Source organism: Thamnophis sirtalis, unplaced genomic scaffold, assembly GCF_051295495.1.
Source record: "Thamnophis sirtalis isolate CommonGarterSnake01/CBP01778 unplaced genomic scaffold, rThaSir2_p1.2 scaffold_12, whole genome shotgun sequence".
Classification (NCBI taxonomy): Eukaryota; Metazoa; Chordata; class Lepidosauria; order Squamata; family Natricidae; genus Thamnophis; species Thamnophis sirtalis.
The window spans coordinates 40410728-40438107 of NW_028261392.1; the positions used below are offsets into that span (position 1 = coordinate 40410728).

General features: G+C 41.9%; 1 protein-coding gene across 1 annotated transcript in view; it reads right to left on the bottom strand.

Annotated features, from left to right (window-relative positions):
• Window positions 1-22704, bottom strand: part of PRKX (protein kinase cAMP-dependent X-linked catalytic subunit) — a 115892-nt gene extending 93188 nt beyond the window's left edge. Inside the window, exon 1 of the mRNA XM_087726794.1 lies at window positions 22658-22704. Coding sequence (XP_087582920.1) covers window positions 22658-22667 — 10 coding nt within the window. The 5' untranslated portion in view covers window positions 22668-22704. The remainder of the gene's footprint in view (window positions 1-22657) is intronic.
• Window positions 22705-27380: the final 4676 nt, after the last annotated feature.

Genomic DNA, 27380 nt, shown 5'->3' on the forward strand with positions numbered 1-27380 from the left:
GTAATGGTTTAATGGCATCCTGTCACAATTTCATTTCTTCCAAACAAAAATGAACTAATTATCTGTTCCCAAACAACTGATCGTGTGACATTATGTATCATACACTAGGGAAGCTAGGCGAGCAGGTATGGCAAGTTTATTGCCCAAAAAGAATTACTATTTTTTCCAGGTAATAATTAACTATAAAACTAGGACTGCAATTCTATAAATTCACATCCTGGCAAAAAATATTACTGAATTACAGAGATGTTGTTTTTCATCAAATTAGAGAATGTATATGTTAAAAGGACCTTACAGAGCATCTAGTCCAATCATCTTTTGTCTTAACCTTCTATAATAAAAGGTCACATAGTTCATTCCTTGGTGTCTCTCTATATCTCTAACTCTCTATCTCTTTATCTCTCTCTCTCCCTACACACTAGAACTCATGGACTTATGATTTCTATTCTGGTCCTTTGATATATTAAACCAACTTGTCATATTTATAAAGAAAAAGTCCAAGGAAGCATACCGTGTTTCCCTGAAAATAAGACATGCCCTGCTAATAAGCCCAATTGGGCTTTTCAGAGCATGCACCATAATAAGCCCTCCCCCCCAAAATCCGCCCGCCCCCAACTAAGCGCATGCGCAACCGGTCCCTGCCATTACCACTGTACCACCTACCGGTACAGCTTGCGGGGCCAAAAGAGGGCTCGCCGCAAAAACGACAGGCAAAGCAAAGTGCTTCCACCCCCCGCCCTTCCCTCCCGGGCAAAAAGAGCCCGCCTCAAAAACAGCGGCAGGGCAGCAATGCGATCACCCCCTCCCGCCTGTTCCTTCTCATGCAAAAAAATACCGCCCACCCCAATGGTAAAGGCAGCCTGCCTGGTTCCCTTCCCCACTGTTCCTTTAGCGAGGGGTGGCAGGTGGGGGAGGGAGAAGCGAGACGCATGTCCTAGCGCTACCAGAGACTGACAGCTCTGCTGCATTCCTTGACCTTTTGCCCATTGAATCATTGCCTCATGAGTTGAACTCATGAGGTTTTTTTTACAAGGGGATTCAATGGGCAAAAGGGCGAGGAATGCAATGGACCTGGAAAGGTAAGAAGTGCGCCTCGCTTCTCCCCCTCCCCCCACCTGCCATCCCTTGCTAAAGGAACGGCAGGGAAGGGAACCAGGCAGGCTGCCTTTACCATTGGGGTGAGGTGGGCGGTGTTGGGCCACGAGGGCGCCTCTTACCTGTCCAGCTCCGTCGCATTCCTTGTCCTTTCGCCCATTGAATCCCCTTGTAAAAAATACCCTTGCAAGTTGAACTCATGAAGTTTTTTTTACAAGGGGATTCAATGGGCGAAAGGGTGAGAAATGCAACGGACCTGGAAAGGTAAGAGGCGTGCCTCGCTTCCCCCCCTACTTGCCACCCCTTGCTAAAGAGATGGCAGGGAAGGGAACCAGGCAGGCTGCCTTTACCATTGGGGCGAGGTGGGCGGTGTTGGGCCACAAGGTGTGCCTCTTACCTTTCCAGCTCCATCATGTTCCTCGCCATTGTGTTCAGGGAAGCCTCTGGTTTAAAAAAACCCTTCTCGTGATTTCAAGAAGTTTGAGTGAACTCGCGAGAAGGGGTTTTTTTATCAGCCACCTCCCCTAGCACAATGCCAAGGAACACGACAGAGCTGGAAAGGTAAAAGGCGCGCCTCACTTCTCACCTTCCCCAGAAAATATTAAGCCCTCGCCTATAATAAGCCCAAGGTCATATTTCGTGGGGGCAAAAGAAAATAAGACCCTGTCTTATTTTCGGGAAAACATGGCAATTTCAAGTAATATGGACTAGATTCACTGTTTTTTAGTAAATAATTATAGCTAAAAATAAGTTGGCACTATTGTTATAAAGCTTGCTGGTCTTACTGCTAGTTCTACTTCTCAAACTCCTCATTAGCTATCAGTTAAAAAATTAAAGAGGTAAAAATTATATCTAAAGTGTGTTTATCTGACAGTGTAATAGGGAATGGCTACTTAGTAGATAAGAATATATGAATTGCAAGCTGATGGCGCCTCTTAGGTCTACATACATATTTTATCAAGTTTTGTTGATACCCATATAATATAAATGTCTCTTATAGTGACTCCCGGTAACCTAAAACAATATATGACCCAATTCAAGTATTTGGGGATGGGGGTGGGTGTATGTGTGTTTTGATGTATGTATGTATGTATGTGTGTGTGTGTGTGTGTGTGTGTGTGTATGTGTGCATACATACATGCATACACACATATCTGTTTTTTTTAATTAAAACTATTACAGTATTCTTACATAATACGTAAGAAATCTTAATTTTCCTTCTCTGTGTGCAACCTATTACTTTGTCTTCTTCTCTCATACTGTACAATTTAAACAAAATAAATATAAGATTATTTACTAAATAATTCATAATTCTGATTTGGCTAAAATGTACACAATTGACTTTCTTCTCTTGTAACTTAACTGGCATTTATCTTTATATATTTCCAGTAGTCTTTCTTCATTTTCCCACCAAATTTGCCAATGCAAAATTTAGGTTTTCAAATTTTGATTTGATTTCCAATTCGTAAGGTGAGCGGTGGGTTCAGAATCAGTCCAAGATTGTTTTCCAGAATTCCTTCATTCATTTGCCTTCATTTGTGAATGAATTCTTTCTATTCAGTATATGTCCTACATTCTGCAGTGCTTCCTCCATCATGTTTCGCTCCTGCATATGATTCTCTGTTTCATGTACATCACAGCTAGATTAAGTTTAGGAAGTTGGAAGAAAGAAAATACCAGAGTGAGACATGCACATGTGTTATGGCTGCGTGAACTCTCCTTGTTTACTTTCATTTACATCATTATTCAGTTCTAATTTTCTACATTGTTTTTGCTTCTGACATCTGATGTATAAAAGTCAAAAATCTCAAAAAAAAATATTATGGTTTATAGACATTTACCTTCTCACCTATCTACAATACTTTTTTCAGTATCAGTAAATATTACAATTTGCTTTATTATTGAAAATGAAAAGTAACAAACTTTGCAGTGTTTTTTGTATTTTAAAATCTATAAAGTATTTGAACTGTCCTCTTTACACACGCACACACTCACACACACACACAACAAAGCACCAAGCTAAAAGGATTTTAAGCACATTAACAATCAGGTTGTTATTTATTTAGAAATCAGTAAAGTTCACATGATTATAGTTGTAGGCAACACCATGAGGTTCCTTTTCACATATAAGGAAGAAATATGAAAATGAGTGTGGCATTCTATTCAGGACACTGACTTGTTTGCCATTTGTGATTCATGAGCTATCTCAAGCTCCCATCCAGTTAATCATGTAAACACAACTAGTAGACTCTGGACCTTGTTCAAACATAAGCATTTAAATTAATGAGTCAGAGTTTTTTCTGCATATGCAACTGCATATCCAGATAATGCATGTAATTTCAGTTAATCCCTCTTTATTTTATAATATAATATTACGTTTAAATTGAATCAATGCTAATAAAAGGTGACCACAAAGTTTATAGTTCTTAATTTTTATCACACTTAAAAATGAAGCTTCTTAATTTAAATTAATAAAATCTTTAATACTTATCATTTTGGTATCTACATTAACATATGCATTCTCCTGATGAAAACCATATAGACATAATCAATATTTATTTGATAGTTACCAAACAACCTGTATCTTATATGCAACAACATGTATCTATTAATGCTTAGATGCTTCTAGTTAAATGATACATGTTGGTAAATAGCTAAGTGACCAACAGACTACAAAGTTTAACATTATATGTTTCTGCGAATCTGAACACAGTATATACTTTTTGTTTATGTGCAGTTGTTTACAGATTCAAAATAGAAAAGTAGTGAATAATTAGGTAACCTCATCACTAGCACTGATGATGTTACCTAATTTGGATAATGTAACATCTGCAAGAAAACTACCAAGCTCAGAGAGCACCAAGGACACCTTATTTCAACCCTGAGTTACAAATATTCTCCTTTATTGAAACACTTAATATAGCAAGTGTAGTAGTTTGGACATATTTTGAACACGCTATGGAGGCTTCCAGTTTTAGTTCACTTGAGGATTCATGGAAAAATTTAATTTGGCTGGGATGCCAAAATGATAGCACACAATTGTATTTGTATATATCTAAACTACCCTTCATCTTTAATTAATAGCTATTTATATTACTATTACAATGTCCATCCTTTGAAAACTATACAGAAGAGATGTTCTGGATAAACATGGCATCTCTCTGCTATTTGTAAAAACAAAATTGACCTTTGAGGGCTTGTGCACAAAAAAGTTGTGGTTTCTTTAATTTACTTATAAAAAGTGTTCTTTTGTTCTTGTTCTAATATGATGTCTAGACAATTCTTCCATATAATTTTTGATTTTACAAAGTTCTAGTGATAACTTGTAATATTTATCTGTGTAAAATGCATCAAATAATAATAAAGTATACAATGATAAGAACAGAATAATACATGAATATATAAATAGAAATGCTTAAAATATTTAAAAAGCAGTGGAATAAAAAATGGCAAGCTAAAAGGGTAGGGTGACCAGACATCCCGCATCTGGCGGGACAGGCACGATTTTTCATCATTTTTCCCGCGTCCCGCCCGCCTCTCAAAAACCCCTGCTTTATTTTGGTGCTCGCTGGCTCCCCCGCCCATCATCAGCTGCCGCTAGCTCGCTCGTTCTGTTCCCCTATCTATTCTATCTACACTAAAAATCTAAGCCACCCAAGCCTGCCGCTCACTGATTGGCCTGGACTCCAGCCAATCAGTGAGCTGGCTGGGATGGAAAACTTTAAAATTTTCCATCCCAGCCAGCTCACTGATTGGCTGGAGTCCGCTTAAGCACGCCACGCGAGTCGCGACTCTCACGAGTCTCCATTTCATTTCGCCTTCGCCGTTTGCTTTTGCTGCACTGCCCTGGTGAGTAACTCCAGCAGTGCCGATGGGAATCGGGAGGCTTCACCACTTCGGGTGGGCGGCGGCAGCCTTTAGCAAGGGAAGGGAAGGCCTTCCCTTGCGAGCTACTCATGAGAGGAACTGGGGGGGGAACCGGGCAACCTGAGAGAGGGGAAGAAGATCGTCCCTTGCCGCAACTCCCCAGATTTTGGAAGCCGGGTATGTGTGGAAGGCAGGGTTTTTGAGGAAAGCGCTTGGCCGCCCCTGTTAGCCGCAGCCCCAGATGGAGGAGTGGAGCCTGAGCTTTCATTGCCATCCCCGCCAGTTGCAGCGGGGAAGTCGGCATCAAGTTTTCGGTGACTCCAAGGTGCGCTAACTGAAATGCGGTCTTCCTTCAGTCTCTGCTTGGAGCCTCTGGGATGATTGTTGGCAGGTGGGGGAAGTGAGGGCGCAGCTGAGCCGGGGAGGCAGAGATGAGAAGTGAGGGCTAAATGCAAAGCGCGCCGAAGAGAGCAAGCGAAGCATCCCCAAAGCGAAGGACGGGCGGGAAGCGCTTGACTAGCATGTGAGAAGGCAGGCTGGAAGTGGCTGCGGAAGGGAAAAGAGGTGGTGTATCGGTTCTCCTTGCGGTAGATAAGGGAGGTTCATAGTAAGGGTCCGCCGGCAGGTAGGCTTGGGCGGGGCGAAGGCCTCAGGATGGGGGAGCGAGAATGGGCAGGGAGGAAACGGAGCCAAGCCTGGGGAAAGCAGCGAGACTAGCAGCGAGGAAGCCACGGTGCCTGCCCTCCAGCTCAATGGATACCTGGCCGGTAAACTCATGGTACGGGCGAGGGTTGGCCGGCTGGGGGTGGGGGTGGCTGCTGCCGAGGCCTCCAGCCTTGCAATCCTGGGCGGGGAAGGCGAAGGTTCGCTCCGAAGCTGTGGAAGACCGTTGCACCGGGAGGCCTCTGCCCCGGGGATCCCCCGCTCCACCCATTCGGATTACCCCCAAACCCAAAGGAGCCTGGGCGCAGGGGTGCAGGCCAGGGAAGACGGGGTTTGGGGGCTCGGAGGAGTAAGGGGCGATCTCCCCCTCCATTCGTCTGTCCCGCTGCAGAGCGAGTGCGCTGATCCCCGTTTGCAAGGGAAGCGCCGCCGCCCACCGATTCCCACCGCCGGAGTTACTCACTCACGTGAAGCTGCCCGCCCTTCCCTTTTTCTTTAAACGAGCTTCAGTTTCCGAGGGGGGGAAAAAGCTTTATGTGCCAGGATTATTGAGTTCCTCGTCAATTGAGATCCGCCCACGATCAGGGGCAACTGAGGCACCTGCAAAGGCATCACATCGCCACCACCCATGTTCACTAGGCGCCAGGCATCGCAGGGCACAGAGGAACCTAGCAGACAGACGGGAGACCGGGGGGGGGGGGAAGGAAGAAGTCCAGGGTAAAAAGAGGGAAAAGCGGAGAGCCTACCCTGGACGGGATCTCTTCTTTCCCCGGTGCTTTCCCTGGGCTCGGCCATCTCCGTTTCCTCCCCACCAATTCTTGCTCCCCCGACCTGAGGCCTTCGCCCCGCCCAAGCCTACCTGCTGGCAGACCCTTGCTACGAACCTCCCTTATCTACCGCAAGTAGAACCGATACACGTGGCCACCTCTCTTCCCTTCCGCGGCCACTTCCAGCCTGCCTTCTCACATGCTAGTCAAGCGCTTCCCGCCTGTCCTTCGCTTTGGGGACACTTCGCTTGCTCTCTTCAGCACGCTTTGCATTTAGCCCTCACTTCTCATCTCTGCCTCCCTGGCTCAGCTGCGCCCTCGCTTCCCCCACCCGCCAACGATCATCACAGAGGCTCCAAGCAGAGACTGAAGGAAGACCACATTTCAGTTAGCGCACCTCGGAGTCACCAAAAACTCGATGCCGGCTTCCCCGTGTTTTGTTTCAAGCGAAGAATAAACTGACAGTTGGTCGGAGGGAAGGTGGGGGTGGGGGTGGAGGCTGAGTGTCCAAGGAAGCCAACCCAGACGGGCATCGCAGGGCGCAGAGGAACCCAGCAGACAGACGGGAGACTTGGGGGGGAGGGGGAGGAAGAGATCCCGTCCAGGGTAGGCTCTCTGCTTTTCCCTCTTTTTACCCTGGACAGGATCTCTTCCTTTCCCCCTCCCCTGGTCTCCCATCTGTCTGCTGGGTTCCTCTGCACCCCCCAACTGGCAACGGTCAATTCCAGACCCTCTAACTGGTAAATAGACCTGAGGCCATAAGTGGAATTCCTCCAGCAGGGAGGATTTGAACTTTGGGGTCCAGCGGAGGAGAAAGTAGGCAGAAAGTGAGCAGAATTCCAGAGGGCTGATCCAGACACGGCTGTGGTGCGGAGGGTGGTTCTTGTGCTCCAAGCTAGCCTGCCCGCTTCCTCTTGCCCATCCGCCGCCGAGAACTCAGAGGCGGGCAGCTGCTGAGAAGTCTTGGGCTTGGAGACGGAGCACGCTTCCCTCCGGCCTTTTCCTTCTCGGCTCTCAGGCTCCGGCAGTCTCTGGCGCTAGAAGCTGGGTGGAGCCCTCGCGTGCAGAACTTTGGGGGGAAATGGACGGCAGCGTCCAGCTGAAGAGCGAGGCGCGCTTGAGGGCGCTGCAGGCCTGGGGAGTGGGGGAGCCGGAGGAGTACTGGTGGTTTGTTTTTGGGGTGGGGGTGCGACGGGGAAGGGGGTGACTGCGCGGAGAGGCTCAGAGGCGGATACGCCTGGCAGTCGGTGGGGACAGTGCCGAGAGGGGTTGCGCTGGGAAAGGGCGGCATGCGGCGGACCGTGCAAGCTCTCTCCCTCCGTTTTGGTGGAAGGACAGCGATGGCAGGGAGGTGTTTTGTTCCGAGAACGGGCTGCTCGGCGAGAGGAAAGGGGGCTCCCTGAGAAGCGAGAGCAGCGAAGAGGTGGTGCAGTCGCAGAATTCCCCGACACTCGCTTTTTTAAAACCCAGCCTACCTCGTAGGGTTGTTGTTACGGGGCTAGACTAGGTAAGGCAGCCTCTCTCCCGTTTTCAAGAAAAAGTAAGGATGTCCATCTGGTAGAACAACCACCTGTGCAATTTGGTGGCGATCCACGAACGTTCAAGCCATGTAATGTGTGGGAAGGCATAGAATAAAGTTAGCATACTTGAAGTGAAATAGGCTTTGGTTATATTTAGGTTGCATTAGCTAAAATGTGCCAATACCATCCTTGTTGGTAAGAATTGTTGTCATGTTAGAAGAATGACTAAGGCTGACAGCCTAATCTACTCTGTATTAAATAAATAAAATGGATGGAAGGAAATGAAAGAATACAGAAAAGGTTGGTGAGGCATTTAGTGGCCTATGGATGAGAATGGTGGCTGTTTAGTAAGAAAATCTATTTGGAATGTGCATATATATTCATATGTGGCCATAGCAAAATAATAAATAGAAATAAAAAAGCATGATTGATTTTTACTGTTTTTGATGAAAGTGAGAGGATTAGTGAAGGCTTGGTGCAGCAAGGATCCCACTATCTTACTATTTTATTTTTCTTTATGTACACTGAGAGCATATTCACCAAAGACAAATTCCTTGTGTGTCCAATCACACTTGGCTAATAAACTATTCTATTCTATTTTACCTACTCTATTCATTTCTATTTCAATTCTAACAAGGAGTTTAGCTTATCTCTCTTGAAAATGTAAGCTGGCATAAGGCATTATAATGCAAGCTAGCCTTAACTTTCAAACAGTTCATTTAGTGACCAAAGTTACAATGGCATTGAAAAAAGTGTCTGATGACCATTTTCACACTTAGCGACCGTTGCAGCATCCTCATGGTCACGTGATCAAAATTTTGATGTTTGGCAACAGATTCGTATTTATGATGGTTTCAGTGTCCTGGGGTCACGTTTGACAAAATCTAAAAATTTTAATCAAGCCCCCCCCCCTCCCAGTCAATGGTGTCCCTCTTTACCAATCTGAAAATCTGGTCACCTTATAAAAGGGGTGTAAGTAGTAATTAACCTGCAGGGATAAAGGGGAAAGAAAAAACAAAGGCTGGATTTACATGAAAGGCTAAACCACGAGTTGATGACTAAGCTGAATTCATACAATGCAATAAACCAAAACAAGTCATATTGTGGTTTAGCCCACATGGGAATCCATGTGAACTTGTAATACTTTGTTGTAAATGCTTCTATGACACACCCAGAATTTAAAAAGTAATAATAGCTGAGTATGATGAAGAAAAGTTTGATGAAGTAAATAAAGAGCTAAATTTAGGTTGCACCATTCTCAAAAAGAAGAAAGAATGCAAAGGAAACAAAACAAAAATAAAGTATATAGGAAATTGAAGACCAAGAGTTTAGAATACAGGAATAACTGGAACAGTAACATAAAAAGGGGAAACCTGAAAGCTATGAGAGCAGAAAAGCTAAAACTGGAATAAGAGGAAAGTATCAGGTAATGAGTGGATCACATTGAAAGCCAAATGCCTTGGGCAAGTCACTCACACCCTCCAACCTAGGAAGCAGGCAATAGGAAATCACTTCCAAAAAATCTTGCCAAAAAACCTGCAGATTTCTTTTGAGAACTGTAAACTCCAGTGTTTAAGGCACAGAACTAGAAACCAGGAGGCCAAGGGTAATGAGTTCTAGTCCTACCTTAGACATAAGCTAGCTGGCGACCAGTCATTCTCAGGTCTAAGAAGCAGGCAATGGCAAACTATTTCCAATTTTTTACCAAGGCAACTTCATGGACTTTCCCAGGTTGCCAGGAGTCAACTTGAAAATACACACAGAATATCTTAAATTTAATGTTTCTCTAAGAATCCTTAAGAAGAGAAATATTTTATTTCAGCAAAATAACATTATCTGACCCTGTGAGTTAATATAGATGGTCTGTGACTTATCGCCACAATTGGCCCCAGATTATGATTGTAAATTGTCACTATAAGGTGACCAGATTTTCAGATTGGTAAAGAGGGACACCATTGACCGGGGGGGGGGGAGCTAGGCCGTGGCGGTTACTGCCAGCCTGCAGCCTCGCTAGGGACGTCTGGTCACCTTAATTATATCCTCTCTCTCTCTATTCATCCATCCATCTGTCTGTCTGTCTATCTGCCTGCCTATCTATCTATCTAGTTATGGTATCCCTCTCCCTCTTTTCCCCCCTCTCTCCATCCGTCTATCTGCCTGCCTACCTATCTCTCTCTCTTTCTCTCTATTCATCTGTCTATCTGCCTGCCTATCTGTCTATCTAGTTATGGTCTCTCTCTCTCCCTCTCCCTCTCCCACTCCCTCCCTCATCTCATTATCATCTATCTCAGTGTTTCTCCACCTTGAAGACTTGAAAGTATGTGGACTTCCACACACTTTCAAGTCTCCAAGGTGGAGAAACACTGATCTATCTAATTAATATAATTATTTCTCCCTCTCTGTTTCACTCTCCAGCACACACACGGAAATGCATAGGGCAGCCCACCTCACACACAGGTAACTCCAGGCGGCTTACAACATTATGATGCACACCCAAAGCGAATAGAGTCAGGTGCCTGTGATCCCAACCCTCCTTTCCCGAGGGGGGAAGGCCGTGGAACACTGCAAAACTCTTCTTGGTTGTGTCACTCTCTGGGGCTTTCACTTTCGCTTGTCCCCCCCCCCCCAACCTTTCCAAAGCCAAGCTTCATCCGATTCTAACCAATCCCAGCACCTCTTGCATCTCTCCTTTGCAAGCGTTACCCTGGCCTCTGAGCATGTGCAGAGGGCTGGTATGGGAGCTGGAATCCGATGCCACTGGCGATCTGGGGCTGCTGTAAGCAGGTTCTGGGCTTCGGGGGAGGGGGGATGTGCAAAGCCCCCTCCCCTAATGCTTCGGCTCTTCTAAAGAAGGGGCTTGTGCACACCCCTCCCCCTATTCCTGCATCTCCTTGCCAATCGCCAGGGGCATCGGACTCCAAATCCCATCGCAGCAGCCCCCAATGGCCAGTGTCTTAGGACTCCAAATCCCATTGCAGGAATCCCCACTCGCCAAGATCGTAGGACTCCAAGTCCCACCCCCCAACCTTCTCCGCCAGTGCAGCCCCTGGCACAATCGGGCTGCAATCAGCGGCCATCCCTGCTGCAATCCGCACCGCCCGCCACATCAGCTGGAATCTAATTCAAGAGATCTTAATCTTAACAGCGTTGTTGAGGCCTGCGGGTGAAAGAAATTACTTTAATCAGTGGGGTGAAGCTCTTTCTTTCACCCACCTGAGCTCTGATGCGGGTGACAGAAAGCACTTTTCTTTCCCCTGCATCAGAGCTGGGGAGGGGGAAAGAAAGCACTTTTCTTTCCCCTGCATCAGAGCTGTGGGGGCGGGGAGAAAGCACTTTTCTTTCATCCGCATCAGAGCTGTGGGGGGGGGGGAAGAAAGCACTTTTATTTTCCCTGCATCAGAGCTGGGGGGAGGAAAGAAAGCACTTTTCTTTCACCCACATCAGAGCTGGGGGGGGGAAGAAAGCACTTTTCTTTCGCCCGCATCAGAGCTGGGGGGGGGGGAAGAAAGCACTTTTCTTTCGCCCGCATCAGAGCTGGGGGGAGGGGAAGAAAGCACTTTTCTTTCGCCCGCATCAGAGCTGGGGGGGGGGAAAGAAAGCACTTTTCTTTCGCCCACATCAGAGCTGCGTGGGGGGGGAGAAAGCACTTTTATTTCCCCCGCATCAGAGCTCGGACGGGGGAAAGAAATTACTTTAATCAGTGGGGTGAAGCTTAAGGTGGCCAGATTATAACACGGGGTGACTGACGATAGTTTGAGCGGGTGCGGCCAGCGCAAACTACCGTCAGTCGCCCCGTGCTCATCAAAACAAGTCCAGGGAGAGTAGGTGTTGGGCAGGAAGGCTTCTGGCGGCTCCCAGGCGGCGATCCCACCGCCATTCACTCGCGGCTTTTCCCGCCCGGATGCCCAAAGCCTTCCAGCCCGCCTGGGGCGAGTCAGCTGCGGTGCAGCCGGTGGTGGGCAGGAAGGCTTCTGGCGGCGATCCCACCGCCATCCGCTCACCAGCTCTTCCCGCCCTGACGCCCAAAGCCTTCCAGCCCGCCCGGGGTCCTGACTGCACTGCCAATGCCCTTTCGTCCACTCACCCATGAAAATCAGGACTTTTTTAAAACGTCGTGGGACACGGGACAAATTGTGAAAAAGCATGACTGTCCCGCCGAAAGCAGGACGTCTGGTCACCTTACACTATGATCACTTTAATGATCTCAATTCTAACTCTTCCCCATTGCCATTGTAAAGCAACTGTGCAGTATAAGGGGTGTTTTGGGATGGAGGAGGTACTGGGAGGCCTGGGGAAGGCCCAGACCTGCACTACTGCACTCCACAGCTTGTCCATAGCCTATGCTGGCCCTTCTGGGCCTCCCCAACTCTCTAAGGCACCCTTTGCACAGCTTCCTGGGTCCTACAACCCTGACCCTCCTCTGCATACCATTATGCCTTGATGCACTTTCCTCTCTTGAAAGCACACCCAGCTGAAACAATTGCGGCCTTCCTGCAGAGGCCACCCTATGCCATTCTGGTAGCAGGCATCATTCGCACAATCTCTCAGAAGGGTGCAATTTTCCAGATTACATAATTTGAAAAGTCACAGCCTTCTGAGATATTGTAAAAATTGCAGCTGCATTCAAAATAAACCTGCTACTGGGATAATGTGAAGAAACATCTGTATAAAAAAGCTGCAGAACGTATTGGCTGAATTTGTTGGTTCAGATTTCTATACTGAGCAGAAGTTTGGAATTGATGGTTTAAATGACCTCTACGGGTGTGTTTTTACAATTTCAACAATTAATCCATCTGGAAGCTATCCAGTCTAAATTTATAAGAGCAATATTCTCAGTTTCAAAATGCATCAAGAATGCTGTTGGTCAGAGACAGGTTTGGTTGCCAGACTTGAGTCTATCTCTGTAATTTCTGGTTGAAATTGATTTTTTTTTCTCCTGTGGTTGTGGCTGCACTGCTTCTGAGAGGCCATTTAAATCAAGCTAATGAAAGTTAATAACAAATTCTGTCCTTAGGACTTTCTTTGGAAAGTATCTTCCATTAGGGTAAAAAATGCCAGGAGTCACCTTAAAATATCTGGGATATTGATTTTCAAAGCCATTTAGCCTTAGTATACAACCCTACATTTTATAGATTCTTCTCAAATGGACACATGCCATCATCTATTTTCTCTTCAGTTCTAATTCTGAAATTTTGTTGGCCTTTCACTTTGGCCAGGTTGGATACTTTACCTTCTGCAATTCTGTGGAAATGGTATCAAAGCATCCCTTTTCAGCAGTGCTTATGTCTATCTAGAAATGGCTCTGTGGAATCCCTAAGCCGAATACTCCTTTGTTGCTCTTTCGCTCTCTCTAGGGAATCAAGGAAGATATATATTTAACTAATTTTAAAGAATTACTTTGGAAGAAAGCACAATATCACTACTTTTATCTGACCAGGACCTTACCATATTTTACATCGTTGCCCCCGTTTTTTGCTATCATTTGTTGTTTCCATCCAACCTATGGTTGAAGTTCAGCACAAATTTTAGTTATTGCCATTGCTATTTATGCTACAGTTACTATAATAAATAAGTTATGTAATTTTATTGCATTTTAAATTTTTATTAATAATTACACATCGATGTATTTTATTGTTATGCTTTCTGACCCTTAGGCTATTATAAAAAGGTTTATTCGTAATCTTTTTTTTATTATTTGTGCTGATATTTTCTCTTCTCCCATTATAGTGTTGGAGGAAAATCCAAAGAAACATAATAACGGAAAGCATAAAGAGATCCACTTTCCACAGGGTCCTTCTAAGACTTTATCTTGGTGATAGGTAGTTTAATTTAGTTTAGTTTATTAGTTTTGTATGCCGCCCACTCCCGAAGGACTCCGGGCGGCTTACAATAAAAAGGGAAAGGGGATAAATAAGACAATACAACAATTTAAAATACAGACAGCATTCATAGTTACAGTGGGGTTGGATACTTCAACAGCTCCCGGCCTGCCGGAACAGCCAGGACTTAGTGGCTTTACAGAAGGCCGGGAGGGTAGTAAGGGTCCGGATTTCCACGGGGAGCTCGTTCCAGAGGGCTGGAGCTGCAACAGAGAAGGCTCTCCCCCAGGGGGTCGCCAGCCGACATTGGCTGGCAGATGGAATCCGGAGAAGGCCAAGTCTGTGCGATTGAATCGGTCTTTGGGAGGTAATTGGCAGGAGGCAGTCTCTCAGGTACCCAGGTCCGATGCCATGTAGGGCTTTATAAGTAACGACTAGCACCTTGAAGCATGTCCAGAGCCCAATGGGAAGCCAGTGCAGCTCGTGGAGGATAGGTATAACGTGGGTGTACCTAGGTGCACCCACAATCGCTCACGCGGCTAGGTAGTCTCATGTTTAACATTTCTCATGCTATGCCTGGCTGGAAAGAACTATTTGCTGAATATATGAATTCCTTGAGGGTCTGGAGAACAATAAAAGGGGTTAAATGATATGTGATACATCATAGTGCAAATGATGAAACATATGCTTGGATAAAATGCCATACAAGTACTAAATTGCATCTTTTCCACAATGACATAATGTTGCAAATTAACTTTGATGCCCTTGTGGCTTGGAAATTCTTTCTGACCACCGTGAAAAAGGGATCTATTCTAGTCTGCCTCAACAGACTGCTTTAATCTATAACATGTTTCTTAATGTGAAATAAAAGTTCCATCCATCAGAGTGGCAGTCAACTTGTAGGAACATTTTCATAGTTATCTTGGATTGGATTCAGTTGGATTAAAAAAAGCAAATTCTGTGTTTTTGTCTTCTGTCAGAGACTAAGTGCTTTCAAGTGGTATAATGTTGGCCAAGATAAACTTGTTTTAGTGCTGAGTTCAATACTTTTGGCCAACTTTACCCTTTGTGAAACTGCCCAGATTTAATCAATATGATAGCTTTATATAAAAAAAAGCAAAGGAATTATGCATGCCTGTTCCTCATTGGAAATATGCTATTACGCACATATGACTTGATCCCAAACCAGGTAAGGTAAATAGTGTCTACACATGGAAAATAAAATGGTATTTATCATGAGAAAGTCTTCCCTCAGCAAGTTTCAGGAGAAATATGTATATTAAATGTTCATAATAATTATTTAAATTTGTAAGAATTCTTCCTGCATCCAATTATATAATTGAAGTTTTAAAAACTTTTATCTTTGTGGGATGATTATATATAATTTTTCAAGTAATAGTGGCTTCCAATATATGTTTTATTTGAAACAATGACAGCAATAAAACATATGTATATATTTTATGCTTGTCTGATTGTAATAAAAAGTGATTTGATTCAAGTATATATTAATGAGAGCCTATCTCAGTCAGTAAAAATATTTATAAAAATGTTGTTTTATTAAGTGTTGGTGTCCATCAATAACAGGACAGAACAATAATTTGCTAGACTAAAACAAGTTGCATTATGGTCCCATCAGGACAGGATGTTAGTATGATTGCAGAAACTTCAAAACCACATATTATATATTACTATCACTATAACATTCTGTACTGGGCAAGACTGCCTTTTTAGACATAAGGATCCAGTCACAAAACAAAGTAGAGGAAAGCATACAGAGGAAGGATTCTGAATTTATTCCAAACTTTTACCAGCAAGGACAATATGTTTGTGTACGTATGCATTGGAAAGCATGGAGTAGTCTGCATATTATGTTCTCTGAAGAAAGTGAAAATGGAGCAGTTGCTAATAGTCAACCTGCTTCCCAATTGGAGCTACCATAAATATACATTGGGTGAAAGTTTTAAGGTTTTTTTTCTGAAGCCTCCAGCTTGATTTAACCTTTGCCATTTCTCTTCAACATAAGCCCTTTCAATAGAACTTAGAAATATAATAGCGATGACAGATTGTATACTGCTTCAAAGTGCTTTACAGCCCTCTCTAAGCGATTTACAGAGTCAGCATATTGCCCCCAACAATCTGGGTCCTTATTTTACTCAGAAGGATGGAAGGCTGAATTAACCATGAGCCTGGTGAGATTTCTCTTCTACAGTTTTAGACTCATACTCCTGCAACCCAGGGCAGCACTCACCTTCACCTACAAACTGCCAAAAGTCTGCCAGTCCTCCATATAGGGCATATTTCTTTTCTTCTCAGTATATGTCTTTTAATGCACTTCAAAAATTTTCTCCCTTAGTAGTTAAATAAAAATGCACAATAATGCCTTTAATAACACTAAAATATGGTCAATGTTAGCATTCATAACAAGTTTACAAGACTCAATACACATAAAAAACTACATTTTCACAGATTACATAGAAGGAACCAATCCTTATATTGGAGTGCCTTTAACATAGTGTTATTTTTATCTATTGCCTGAACAAGTCCTTACAGTTTTCTTGGCAAAGGTTTTCAGTGGAGGTGGGTTGCTCCTGGTTCGGCCGAACCAGTAGTGGAATTCAGGTCTGGGTCGCAGAACCAGCAGCAACCCAGTCCTGCCACACCCCTGAACCAGTTCCCTTGCCATCGCTGGGCCACCACCATTTTGGTTTTTAGTGCGCGAAGAACAATTTACATTAAACAGCGCGCATGTGGGTTGAGAACCAGTAGTAAAACTGGCAGCAACCCACCCCTGTTTTTCAGGAATGGTTTTCTATTTCCTTCTTCCAAGGGTTGAAAATGAGTGACTGGCCCATGGTTACTCAGTTGGGTTACAACTCACACTATCCCATTTGATGCCTTAACTGGTACTCCAAACTAGTTCTCTAATCCACATTTAGCAATATCGATATATGAAGCTGTTTTGGAAAATCTAGGAAAAAAGACCATAACACTGGGAAAAGTTACTCGCTGTTATTTCAATGATTATTGGGTTCCATCTTCAAAAAGTGAGAAATTAGGAATAAAAGGAAGGTAAGATTTTGTAAAAGACTTGAATTGTAGTGTGGAAAATTCTCAGGCTCTGATTTGCTGTTAGGATCCTGGAAATTTTTAAGGAAAACCAGATAGGATTAACTATATTAAAAAGATGTAATTTGTTAAGGAAAATGTTTTATGACCACAACTGAGCCCAAAATCCATTTCTAATAAGACAGTTGAATGAATTTTGCCCCATTTTACAATCTTTCTTGCCACAGTTGTTAAATGAATAAGTGCAGTTGTTAAGTTAATAATATGACCTGGCTTCCCCACTGACTTTGCTTGTCAGAAGGTCACAAAAGGTCATTACATGTCCCCAGGACACTGCAACTGTCATAAATACATGCTAGTTTCCAAGCATCTGAATTTTGATCACATAACCATGGGGATGCTGCAACAGTCATAAGTATGGAAAACAGTCATAAGTCACTTTTTTCAGTGCGGTTGTAACTTTCAACAGCCACTAATTGTAAGTCGAAAACTACCTGAATCATATTGTGAACACATTGTCTGAAGACATTGTCCATCTACTATAATGATAGATGGCAACAGAAGGGGATGACTAGCAAAACAATCAATGCACTCAATTACAATGGCAACAGGTGCACTTTCAGGAGTCCTGAATAGACAAATCATCTTGGGGAAGATGTATCAGCATGGTTACTAAGATTTAATATCAACTTGATGGCACAAAGTCTCTTTCCTCTGCATGTACATACACACCTAAATACACACTGGGAAGAGAATATGATATCATGGGGGCTTAATTGCTTTCTACATCTTGGAGTAATTGGTAGAAGAAGATTACAACTTTAAATATAATGGAGGAAGTTCTCTGAGAACATTAAATTATAATACAGCTTCACATATGGTGGTACAATATATTTTCATCAATTATAATTCCCCTGATGAAAATTCAGTGTCTAATTTTTGCACATATGGAGGCCACCAGATTGGGAAAGGCTAGTATGTCTCATAAAGAAAGATATGGGACTAGCGGGTTATCCAAGTGTACTGGTAATTAATTCATGGTTCCAATGTAATTCAACACCACTAATTAAGACTAATGAAACAATATTTGATGGCTTTATTTGAAAATTGAATTAAATGCCCAGTGTCAGGAGGGTGAAAACATTTAAGTTAAGAATTATTTCTGTCCGTAAGCTTTCTAAGATCACAGATTCATGTCATCCATTGCAAATCACTTTCCAGACATGACTCATATTATTAACAAGACTGGAGGGTATACTTTGGGGGCCTATAGAGACATTTGATTTATTTAAGGAAGTACTGTGGATACAATCATAACATGACTTAAGTGGGGTATGGCTATAAAAAATATATAGATATGGTAAGGCACAAAAGTTTACGAACTCATTTTTTTCTGTCTCATGCAGAGAGAAACAGAAAGCAGAGAAGTATAGCAGGGCTAACCCATAGCACAAAATATTTGCCCCTATGCAGGTAAATTTCTTCATTTAGAGATAAATGGAAAGCTAAATGAAGGACAGTAAGGAAGGGGCAGCAGGTGCAGGAAGAAAGAGAAAATAAGGAACATAAAAAGTATCCCAAAGGGAGGATAAGCTGATTTCACAAATGATCCTGTTTCTACCCCTATTTTCAGAAAAGGAAAAATCATTCAAATTAATTTGAAAAGTGGATTTTTTTAAAAAAAAGCAGTAGTGTAACCTAGCAGTTATAGGACATTGTTAGCACTTTGTTGAAAGATTGCAAGGATAAAAAAAATTCTGGGGAGAAGAAAAAGAGGTTTACTCTCTGACAATTCTCAGAACATCACTCTCACTTTGGCACACACACTTGTTGAGTAAATTTATAATGAAAATTCTATATTTGTCTGTATTCAAAAGTAAATCCTATTCAGCTTATCAGTATTTGTTTAATAAAGGTATTCAAATTAAAGTATCTCTGACAAATGTCATTGAGCCTCATATAATTCTTATTTCATAGGTATACTTATTTTGTTAGCTTATTTCATACACTTTTCTTCTATTTAACATTGCAATTTTCACTGTGTACTAGGCCCTTCCCTTTCCCCTCCCCTCCCCTGCTCCAATACAGCAATGGAAGGGATCTTTACTAAAAGTGGTGTCTCAGGGAGTATTATTGCTGCATGACTATTAGGTGGCCAACATCAACTTGTGTGTCTGCTAGTATCAAAATCTAACAGTTGTATGTTATAATCCTATCCCTTTAACAATGTCAACAGAATGTCCTTGCCTCATCCAACCTGATATATATCTCAGGATAATGATCCTTCTCTTTCTCAACCACAGCTCAATACCAGTGTTTACTTAAATATACACCAATTGTCTGGGTTGAACTATGGAATGATAATAACAAAAAGTAACACGTAGTGTTGGTTTTACCTCATGCAACAAAGAATTACAACATGCTTTTTGCTATTCAGGGCAAGAAGTGACAAGTTCTCTAACTAACAGATACTGCAAGAGGAATGCATGTAGAGAGTATATAAAAATAGCTCTAGCTTTTTGATCTCATTCCAGATTGGCTAGCAATAAAACTCCTGACTCAAATACTATGGAATTTTTACTGACTAATAATTTTCTTTGTGTGTATATAATCCTTTTCAAAAATTGTGTAATGTACACTTTGTCATGATTACAAAGCACAGAATACCCAAATAAAACTGAGATAACATTTGCAAGGATTTGCTTTGGAATTTGAATACATTCACGAAATTTATTAGAGTGTCTGATTCTCAGTTGGAAAATACGTTTTAAGCATACTGGTTATATGAAATGAAAACAGCTCTTGTAATTGAATGTTTTCTTCATGAAAATGACCAATTACTAGAAGTCATCTGAAATTACATCCATCTATTCAGTTTGTTAGGATATAATAACTCATTCTACCAACTGACAATTGCCATTACTCTACACATTAAGAGGATAAATATTTGGTACTTGCATTATTTCAACAAATTCATATGACCTCCAGTTAACAATTGAACAAAAACATTTCCTTTCAAGGAGCTCTTTCATAATCCTCAGAGTTAACTCATCTATTTTTTTCTTAAAGAACTCACACCTATATAAATAAAAAGGCACCAAAACTATTGGCCCTATCATTCACTGACATCACATCACTAGTCATGTTGTTATGTCCCTGAAGGTGTGTGGGGGCATAAAATATGACTGGTGAATGAACAAAATCACCTGTCCTCCCCCCTGAAAGATATATGTCTATACTTGATTCCTAGCAATAGCAATATCATTTAGACTTATATTCCTTTTAATAAAGGGGATGTGGCGGCTTAGTAGCTAAGATGCTGAGCTTATTGATCAGAAGATTGGCAGTTCAGCAGTTCAAATCCCTAGTGCCACATAACGGGGTAAGCTCCAGTTACTTATCTCAACTTCTGCCAACCTAGCAGTTCAAAAGCATGTAAAAATGCAAGTAGAAAAATAGGGACCACTTTGGTGGGAAGGTAACAGTGCTCCATGTGCCTTCGGCATTGAGTCATGCCTACGGAGATGTCTCGGACAGTGCTGGTTCTTCGGCTTAGAAACAGAGGTGAACACCACCCCAGAGCCAGAAACGACGAGCACACATGTGCAGGGGAACCTTTATGTTTATCTTTAAATCTTCATTGTGCTTTGAAGACCCAACGGTTTAGAGTCAGCATATTGTCCCCAATAATTTGCTACAAAGTTGAGTAATGCTAAAATTGATAAGGACTTAAATATATTATAACCTTGAAAGGAAACTTAAGGAATCGTATAGGCTTATGATTTGTGGCCTCTTCTGCTTTTTCTTCTAAAAGGCTATCAGACCCATTTGTCCAGCCTCAGGATTTGAAAAGCCAGGTGGCTTTCAGGGAAAGGATTATGATTTTAATCCAATTGTAGGTTTCTAAACCATTTTTTCATAAAAGGATCTTGGACTTGTAATTGCCTCGGTCACTGCCTGACCCACATTCAAAATTCCAAGAGTGATGAGGTTATAATACAGCATTTGGCTGAGCCAGACCAAAGTGCTTCAAAAGGCAAAAAGAAAAAGTGGGCTGGGAGAAGAAAACAGAGTATCCATAGAAGAACAAAAGAAATCCATGGCATATTTAGCCACAATTAGCTATTCAATGGTAAGATTTTAAATGCAATTGTAGCTGTGCTTCTTTCCTAGATGCCAACTACACAATTTTTAATCAGGATTATGAAAGTCACTCAATTATGCGACAGTCAGCTAAATAACTGATGATTTTTTTAAAAAAAATGCAAAGCATGTGCATATTGCTTTCTTCCAGTTTTAAATCATAGCTAGGTTTATTATTGCTGCTGTTGGGGCAATAATAAGCCAGGAAGTTGCCTGGTGGGAAAACATGATGGGTAAAGAATGAGAAGGAAGGGGATCTGAGGTATATGGGAAAGGCAATGTGATGGATGTCTTACACTATCTCAACCCAGCATCACAGAGCTGAGTAAGAAAAACTGGCACCTGGCTCATAGAAACAGAACTGAATAGACTAGAAAACAACCCTACCTCTGTTAGGAGCATAGGAGGCGGCCATGTGAAGTTCTGTTATGGTGAAATTTGGTGTGTGTATGTATGAGGGAATAATTGAAGATGTAAATATGTAAATATTAGTACTTGAACAATGTCTGAGCTATTTGTCTACAAATAGCTATTTGAGCTATTTGTCTGAGGTGCTGTGGGGGTCTCCTGCTTGAGCAGGGGATTGCACTGGAAGACCTCTGGGTCTTTTACAACTCTGAGCAGGTATCTATCGATGATTAGGGGTATCTAAGGGGGACGTGAGATCAGTGTTCCAACATTTGAAAGGCTGCCACCAAGAAGAAGGAGTCCATCTATTCTCCAAAGCATCTGAAGGCAGAACAAGAAGCAATGGATGGAAACCAACCAAAAACTAAAGAGAAATTTCCTGACAGTGAGAATAATAAACTTCCCTTCTGAAGGCTTCCCTTTAGAACCTGTGGGTGCTCCATCACTGGAGGCTTTTAAGAAGAGATTGGACAGCCATTTGTCTGAAATGGTAGAGGGTCTCCTGCTTGAGCAGGGGGTTAAACTAGAAGACCCCCAAGGTCCATTCCAACTCTGTTATGCTGTGTTCTGTGTTAATGATATTTGCAGCTGATCCTATGTTCTGTGTGAACATTTTAAAATGTTCAGCATATTTGGAAGTTTGACTAATAAGATTTGTTGCTTTTTCTTAGCAGCTTTCAGGCAACCAAGTAATGGATGCTTGCCAAGATTCAGCCAGCTGCATGGACCATGGTGGATGTTTGACATTGCTCTTGCAAATCCATCAGGAAGCTTTTATCTCCTGCCTTTTGCAGAATCATTTTGGGCTAATCTCATTTTGTAATGCTTAAATACTTCCAAAAGACTGAATGCATTTTATATGTTAGATACAGATGTTATAGTTCAAACTTTATACAGCTTTACAATCAGTGGTGGTGTAAGATAAATGAATGATAGGCAGCTGCCTGCTGATATATCTAACCCAGCTTTCTACAATCTTTAGATTTCAACTTTTGTAATTCCCACATGATGAAAGCAGATGCACAATGCATAATACATGTGAAGGACAAGATAGAGAAGTTGTTAGGCATAGCCAGATTCCAAAAACTAAATAATGTTGGACCTGATAAGTACTTGAATCATGAAGAAATAGTAAGGATAATAACTATATTTGGAAGTGAAAAAAACCCACCTTAAGGAAATAACTTCCATGCTGCTGCCAAAATAAGCATGTGGTATGTCCATAAAATCACCACAAGAGTACGGTAAGTTCCATTAGAAAGAGTCAGGCTTTACTTTAAAAATGTTCAAGCTGTAAATCCATACTTACATATCAGCATTTCTTGGTATTGCTGGAATTGGGGAGGCAACAGATCAGTGTAGTATTACAGCAGCCATCACCTTGGGAGAGGCAGTTCTCAAGTGAAAGCAGATGTAGCCACTTGTATTCTAAAATAAGATTTGCCAAATGCATGAGAAGAGTCATAGTAAATTGGGGCCAGAGTAGAGGGAAGCTATGCTGGTGGATCTGAAAGGAAGCAGAGCAGGCCAGAGCAATGTATACACTAATCAGCTCCTCTGCTCTAAACTGAGGCAGATAATTGTGTATTATCACAGTTTCTGATGGTCATTCCCTTTATGTATGTAATGATATCAAGGATCTATTTTTTGATGGTGCCACTAATTTTCACATCTGAAAACCCCAAAGAAGCTTAATAAAAATATCCATATAGGACTGTAGGAAGTTAGCCCCTACCCTTCTGCTAGAAAAATGAAATATCCTGGGAAATATCCTGGGAAATATTAAGAAGGCAGAATATTATATTTCCCTGGATCAGAAATGGAGAAACATGTTTTTAGGCAGGAAACAGATTCACTCTTAATAGCCCTCACTTTTCTTAATGGGCCATTAAAATGCCTGAGCCAGTGTATTCTACATAACAAAGATCTCCCCGCTTCAGCTCCAGAGTGATGGGATTGAGGCATGATAGTATTAGCCCTTTACCCCACTCACCACATGGCATCTGGAAACTCAAACTTGGACTCAAAACAAAGCCTATAGACTTGCCCCTGCCCATGGGAGTCTGACAACCGATCAGAATACATTTCTTTCACAGGAACAGGAAACAGAGGTGGGGCCAAACAGAGAGTATAAAGCCAGGAACTTTCAGCATCTCTTTCTCTTTTCTTCTTCACTCAACATCTGGAAGCTTGTGATCACCTTTTCCCTCAAAACCTCAAGCCATGTGGTGCTGTCCACCATTAAACCATTTTTCCAAGCAGCCTCCATGTTTCCAGTGACTTTTTCCCCACTTGGAGCTGAACCAGAGGGACATTTTTTCCAACAGGACCAAACTGTGATATTTAAAGTTAAACTTCCTGAAGAACAAAGTAACTTGTACATTATAAGTTTAAACATATCATATTATATGAATTGAATTATGTTAATATAGTAAGATTTCTTTTTTATCACTGTGCTGGGAAAGAAGCATTTAAACAAACAACAGGCTGATAATGACACCCAGCAATAGTAGAAAACATGCTGATTTAGTGAGCATGCAGACAATGAGGAGCTAAAACTGAAGACTGTGAAATTTCAGCTAAAGAGGGGTATTAGACCACAGCTGCATCCATAAAAGAGTCCATCTTAAGTAATTGACTCAGATATTCCCATGCAGTAGTAGTATATTAAAGTTCTTGAAGTAAGCAATAAAAACATAGTTTATTAAATACACCTGTGGATGCATCTTTTTCATGCTAGATATTTGTTGCTCATGTTTTGTGATTGCATGTTTATGGAATCAGCTCGTTATTGCCACCATAAGGAGATAGGAAATAGCACTTGAGACTATATGTTATGAGCCCCTTTCAAATGTGTGGCACATATTTAATTATTGATACATGTTTTATTATTTGAGAAACTTTCTGTTCATTTCATTGCGAACGAACATGTCTCTGATGTTTCTGGCACTTTTTTTCCAAAATGATTACAGGTATTAGAAAAACATGCGGATAAGACAAGAGCATTTGCCCTGTATATAGCAAATATAACCAGCCTCATAAATTCCCCACATCTACAGCTTCACTACTAAAACTGTTCTGTCCCCCCTTCTCCACTCGTTAAACAGACGGCAGGCAGACAAACTTAAAAGGAACTCTCTTTATCAGTTCTCGGCTCAGACTGGCTGCGAGCCCAAAAATAACATAAATACAGTCTCTGACGAGATAACAGAATACAAAACAAATCTCTCTTACGGCAATGCACTTCTCCAAGTGTATCCTTGAATCAGGGTTACAGAAAACCAAGCACTTTCCCAAGTGTATCTTACATAAACCACGACTGATGATCAATCAATGTTGAACGAATCAAGGAACGTTGACTCCTGCAACCAGGGCGTGGCACCATCCGTCCTTTTATCCCCAGAATATGCCCCTAACGAGCCCCAGCTGCATAGTTAATCTTGCATCCCGAAAAGACTCACAGAAGACTGCTGCTGAGTCACAACATAAAACACTGCTACATATTGCAAATGCATTCTCTGAAACAAAAGGCTCACAAATGTCTGAGCTGAATCCTGAATTACAGAAATGGTTTAATTGCATTTGCTTCACTTTTAGATATCTGCATTACATCTACATATATGCCCAAATACTTTGGACTTATCTAGAAGGTGAGTTCTCATAAAATCTTTAGAATCTTCAGTGATGACAAAGAGTAATTGAAATATCCATCTCCACTCACTATTTTTTTAAAAATTACCTTAACTTTGGGGGGATAATTCTTCTCACTCCTCCTCTTTTTAAAGTAACCACATTTGTATGCATATTTTTTTACTCACGTCATTATCTGAAATCAGCTAGCCATAACTTACTGGAATTTGAACTTAGGCTATTTTACATGAAAGGCAAAAGGGAAGCAGTATGCTCCTTCTCATATTTGGGGCATACCAGGGACGTGCAGTCAGTCAGGGGAGGCAGGGCCTCACCACTGTCATCATGAAAAGAAAAAAAAAAGTAAAAGGAAAAAGGCTGAGGTAGTTGCTGCCAGAGTCACAGTGGATGACTCTGCTTAGTGCTTAACTGTTTAAAAAGCCTCTAAAAAAAGTGCCCTCTACAGGAGGGGCTTTTGGAAAACAGCACTGGTGTTTCGGCGGGGCTTTTGGAAAGCCCTCCCAAAGCCCTGGCGCTGTGTCCGCCACAGAGGTGTCCTGTGGGAAAGCCCCGTTGGAAGCCCCGGCGCAGCTTTCCAAACGCCCCGCTGAAGCCCCAGTGCGGCTTTCCAAAAGCCCCGTTGAAGCCCTGGCGCGGCTTTCCAAAAGCCCTGCCAAAGTCCTGGCGCGGCTTTCTGAAAGCCCCGCTGAAGCCCCGGTGCTGTGTCCACCATAGGGCGGCTTTTGCCCACTTGCCTCACCAGCCATAAACCTCACCGCACATCACTGGGGCATACCATATATACATACGTGTGTGCACACACAAACTGTGTGTGTGTATCCTTTTCTGGATATATTAAAAAAATTGCCATCCTATGTGGAATGGAAGCCACTTGAGTGTGAATGTTATGATGCTTTTGCTTTAAGCATGGTTGAATAGGGACTGATATAAAAAACAGGATATATTTTTTCTCCTTTGCATTTAAGGTATAAGGCACATTACTCATTTTTGCTGTGAGAAACACTACTTCAGTTCCAATTACTAATACCTTGTTTTGCTGGATGTATAAGTAGTCCTTGACTTATGACCATAATTGGGCCCAAAATTTCTGTTGTTAAGTGAGATATTTGTTAAGTGAGTATGACCTTTCTTGCCATAGTTGCTAAATCACTGGTGTCAAACTCACCGCATCACATGACGTTTTGCGACATTTTTCCAATTTGCAGAGCTGGGGTGGGCATGGCCTGTGCGTGATGCATCTGCCGGCCACCTGTTTGACACCCCTGTGTTAAGTGAATCTCTACAATTGAAGGAGTTAAGTGAATCTGGCTTCCCCATTGACAGAAGGCTTGTCAGAAGGTCTCAAAATGGATTCACATGACCCTGGGACATAGCAAAGGTCATAAATATGAACCAGTTGCCAAGTGTCTGAATTTTAATCATATAATCCTTGGGATGCTGAAAAGGTGGTAAATATGAAAAAAACGGTCATAAGTCACATTTCTCGGTGCTGTTGGAATTTTGAACAGTCACTGAATGAACTAAGTTGAAAACTATCTGCATCTCTTTAGGCTTGAGAGATGCCTGTGTTCTAATGATATTAAATGATATATTTGCACATGGTAAGCTTAGTATTAATATTCGTTACTTTTTTTAATGTACTGTATAAGGTTCAGTTGGATATATTACTTGCCAGAAACCAAAGAATAGCTGGTTCATTAACCAAATTATGGTCCTTATGCAAATGCATCTAATGCATATTAGGGTAGGCAGAGTTAACAAAAATTATGTCTGTGTACCAGTCTCTATATAGAAATTACTAACTCTTTGGAGCACATTTTCCTTTTTGTATCCTCATTCTTTTCAAAAGTATTTTACTTCATTTCATAAATGACCTGTTCTCAAAGTGAAAGCCTTAATTTTTGAATTTTGCTTTTTTTCTGGACTATCTGTGATTTACTGTATTTCCTAGGTTAAAACTGTAATTGCATCTAGTTCTTGGTTAAAATTAACCAAGTATCAGAGTACTTTGACATTTATTTTTTTATTAAGTTTTTAGAGCAATATGTCTTGACAGTTAATAGTTGAATTAGGAAAAAAACCATTAAATAATAAAATAAACATTATTTGAGAAAATAATGAGAAAAGGTTTTTAATTTTCTATTATTGTATATTTCATAATATTTTTGAGAGTTAGACAAAGCCATTTGTAGGATATCTGCAGCCCAGAATCACAGGAAGAAAGTTATCACTGGACAGGGATTAAAACCTCACACAAGAAAGCTGGAAAACTGGTAGAAATCATGTGGTTAGGCTGAAAGCTGGAAGGCTAAATGAAAGGTTCTAAGCTGAGACGAATAGAGTGCAGAGGAAGAATAAATGAACTTAGAGGCAGAATATAC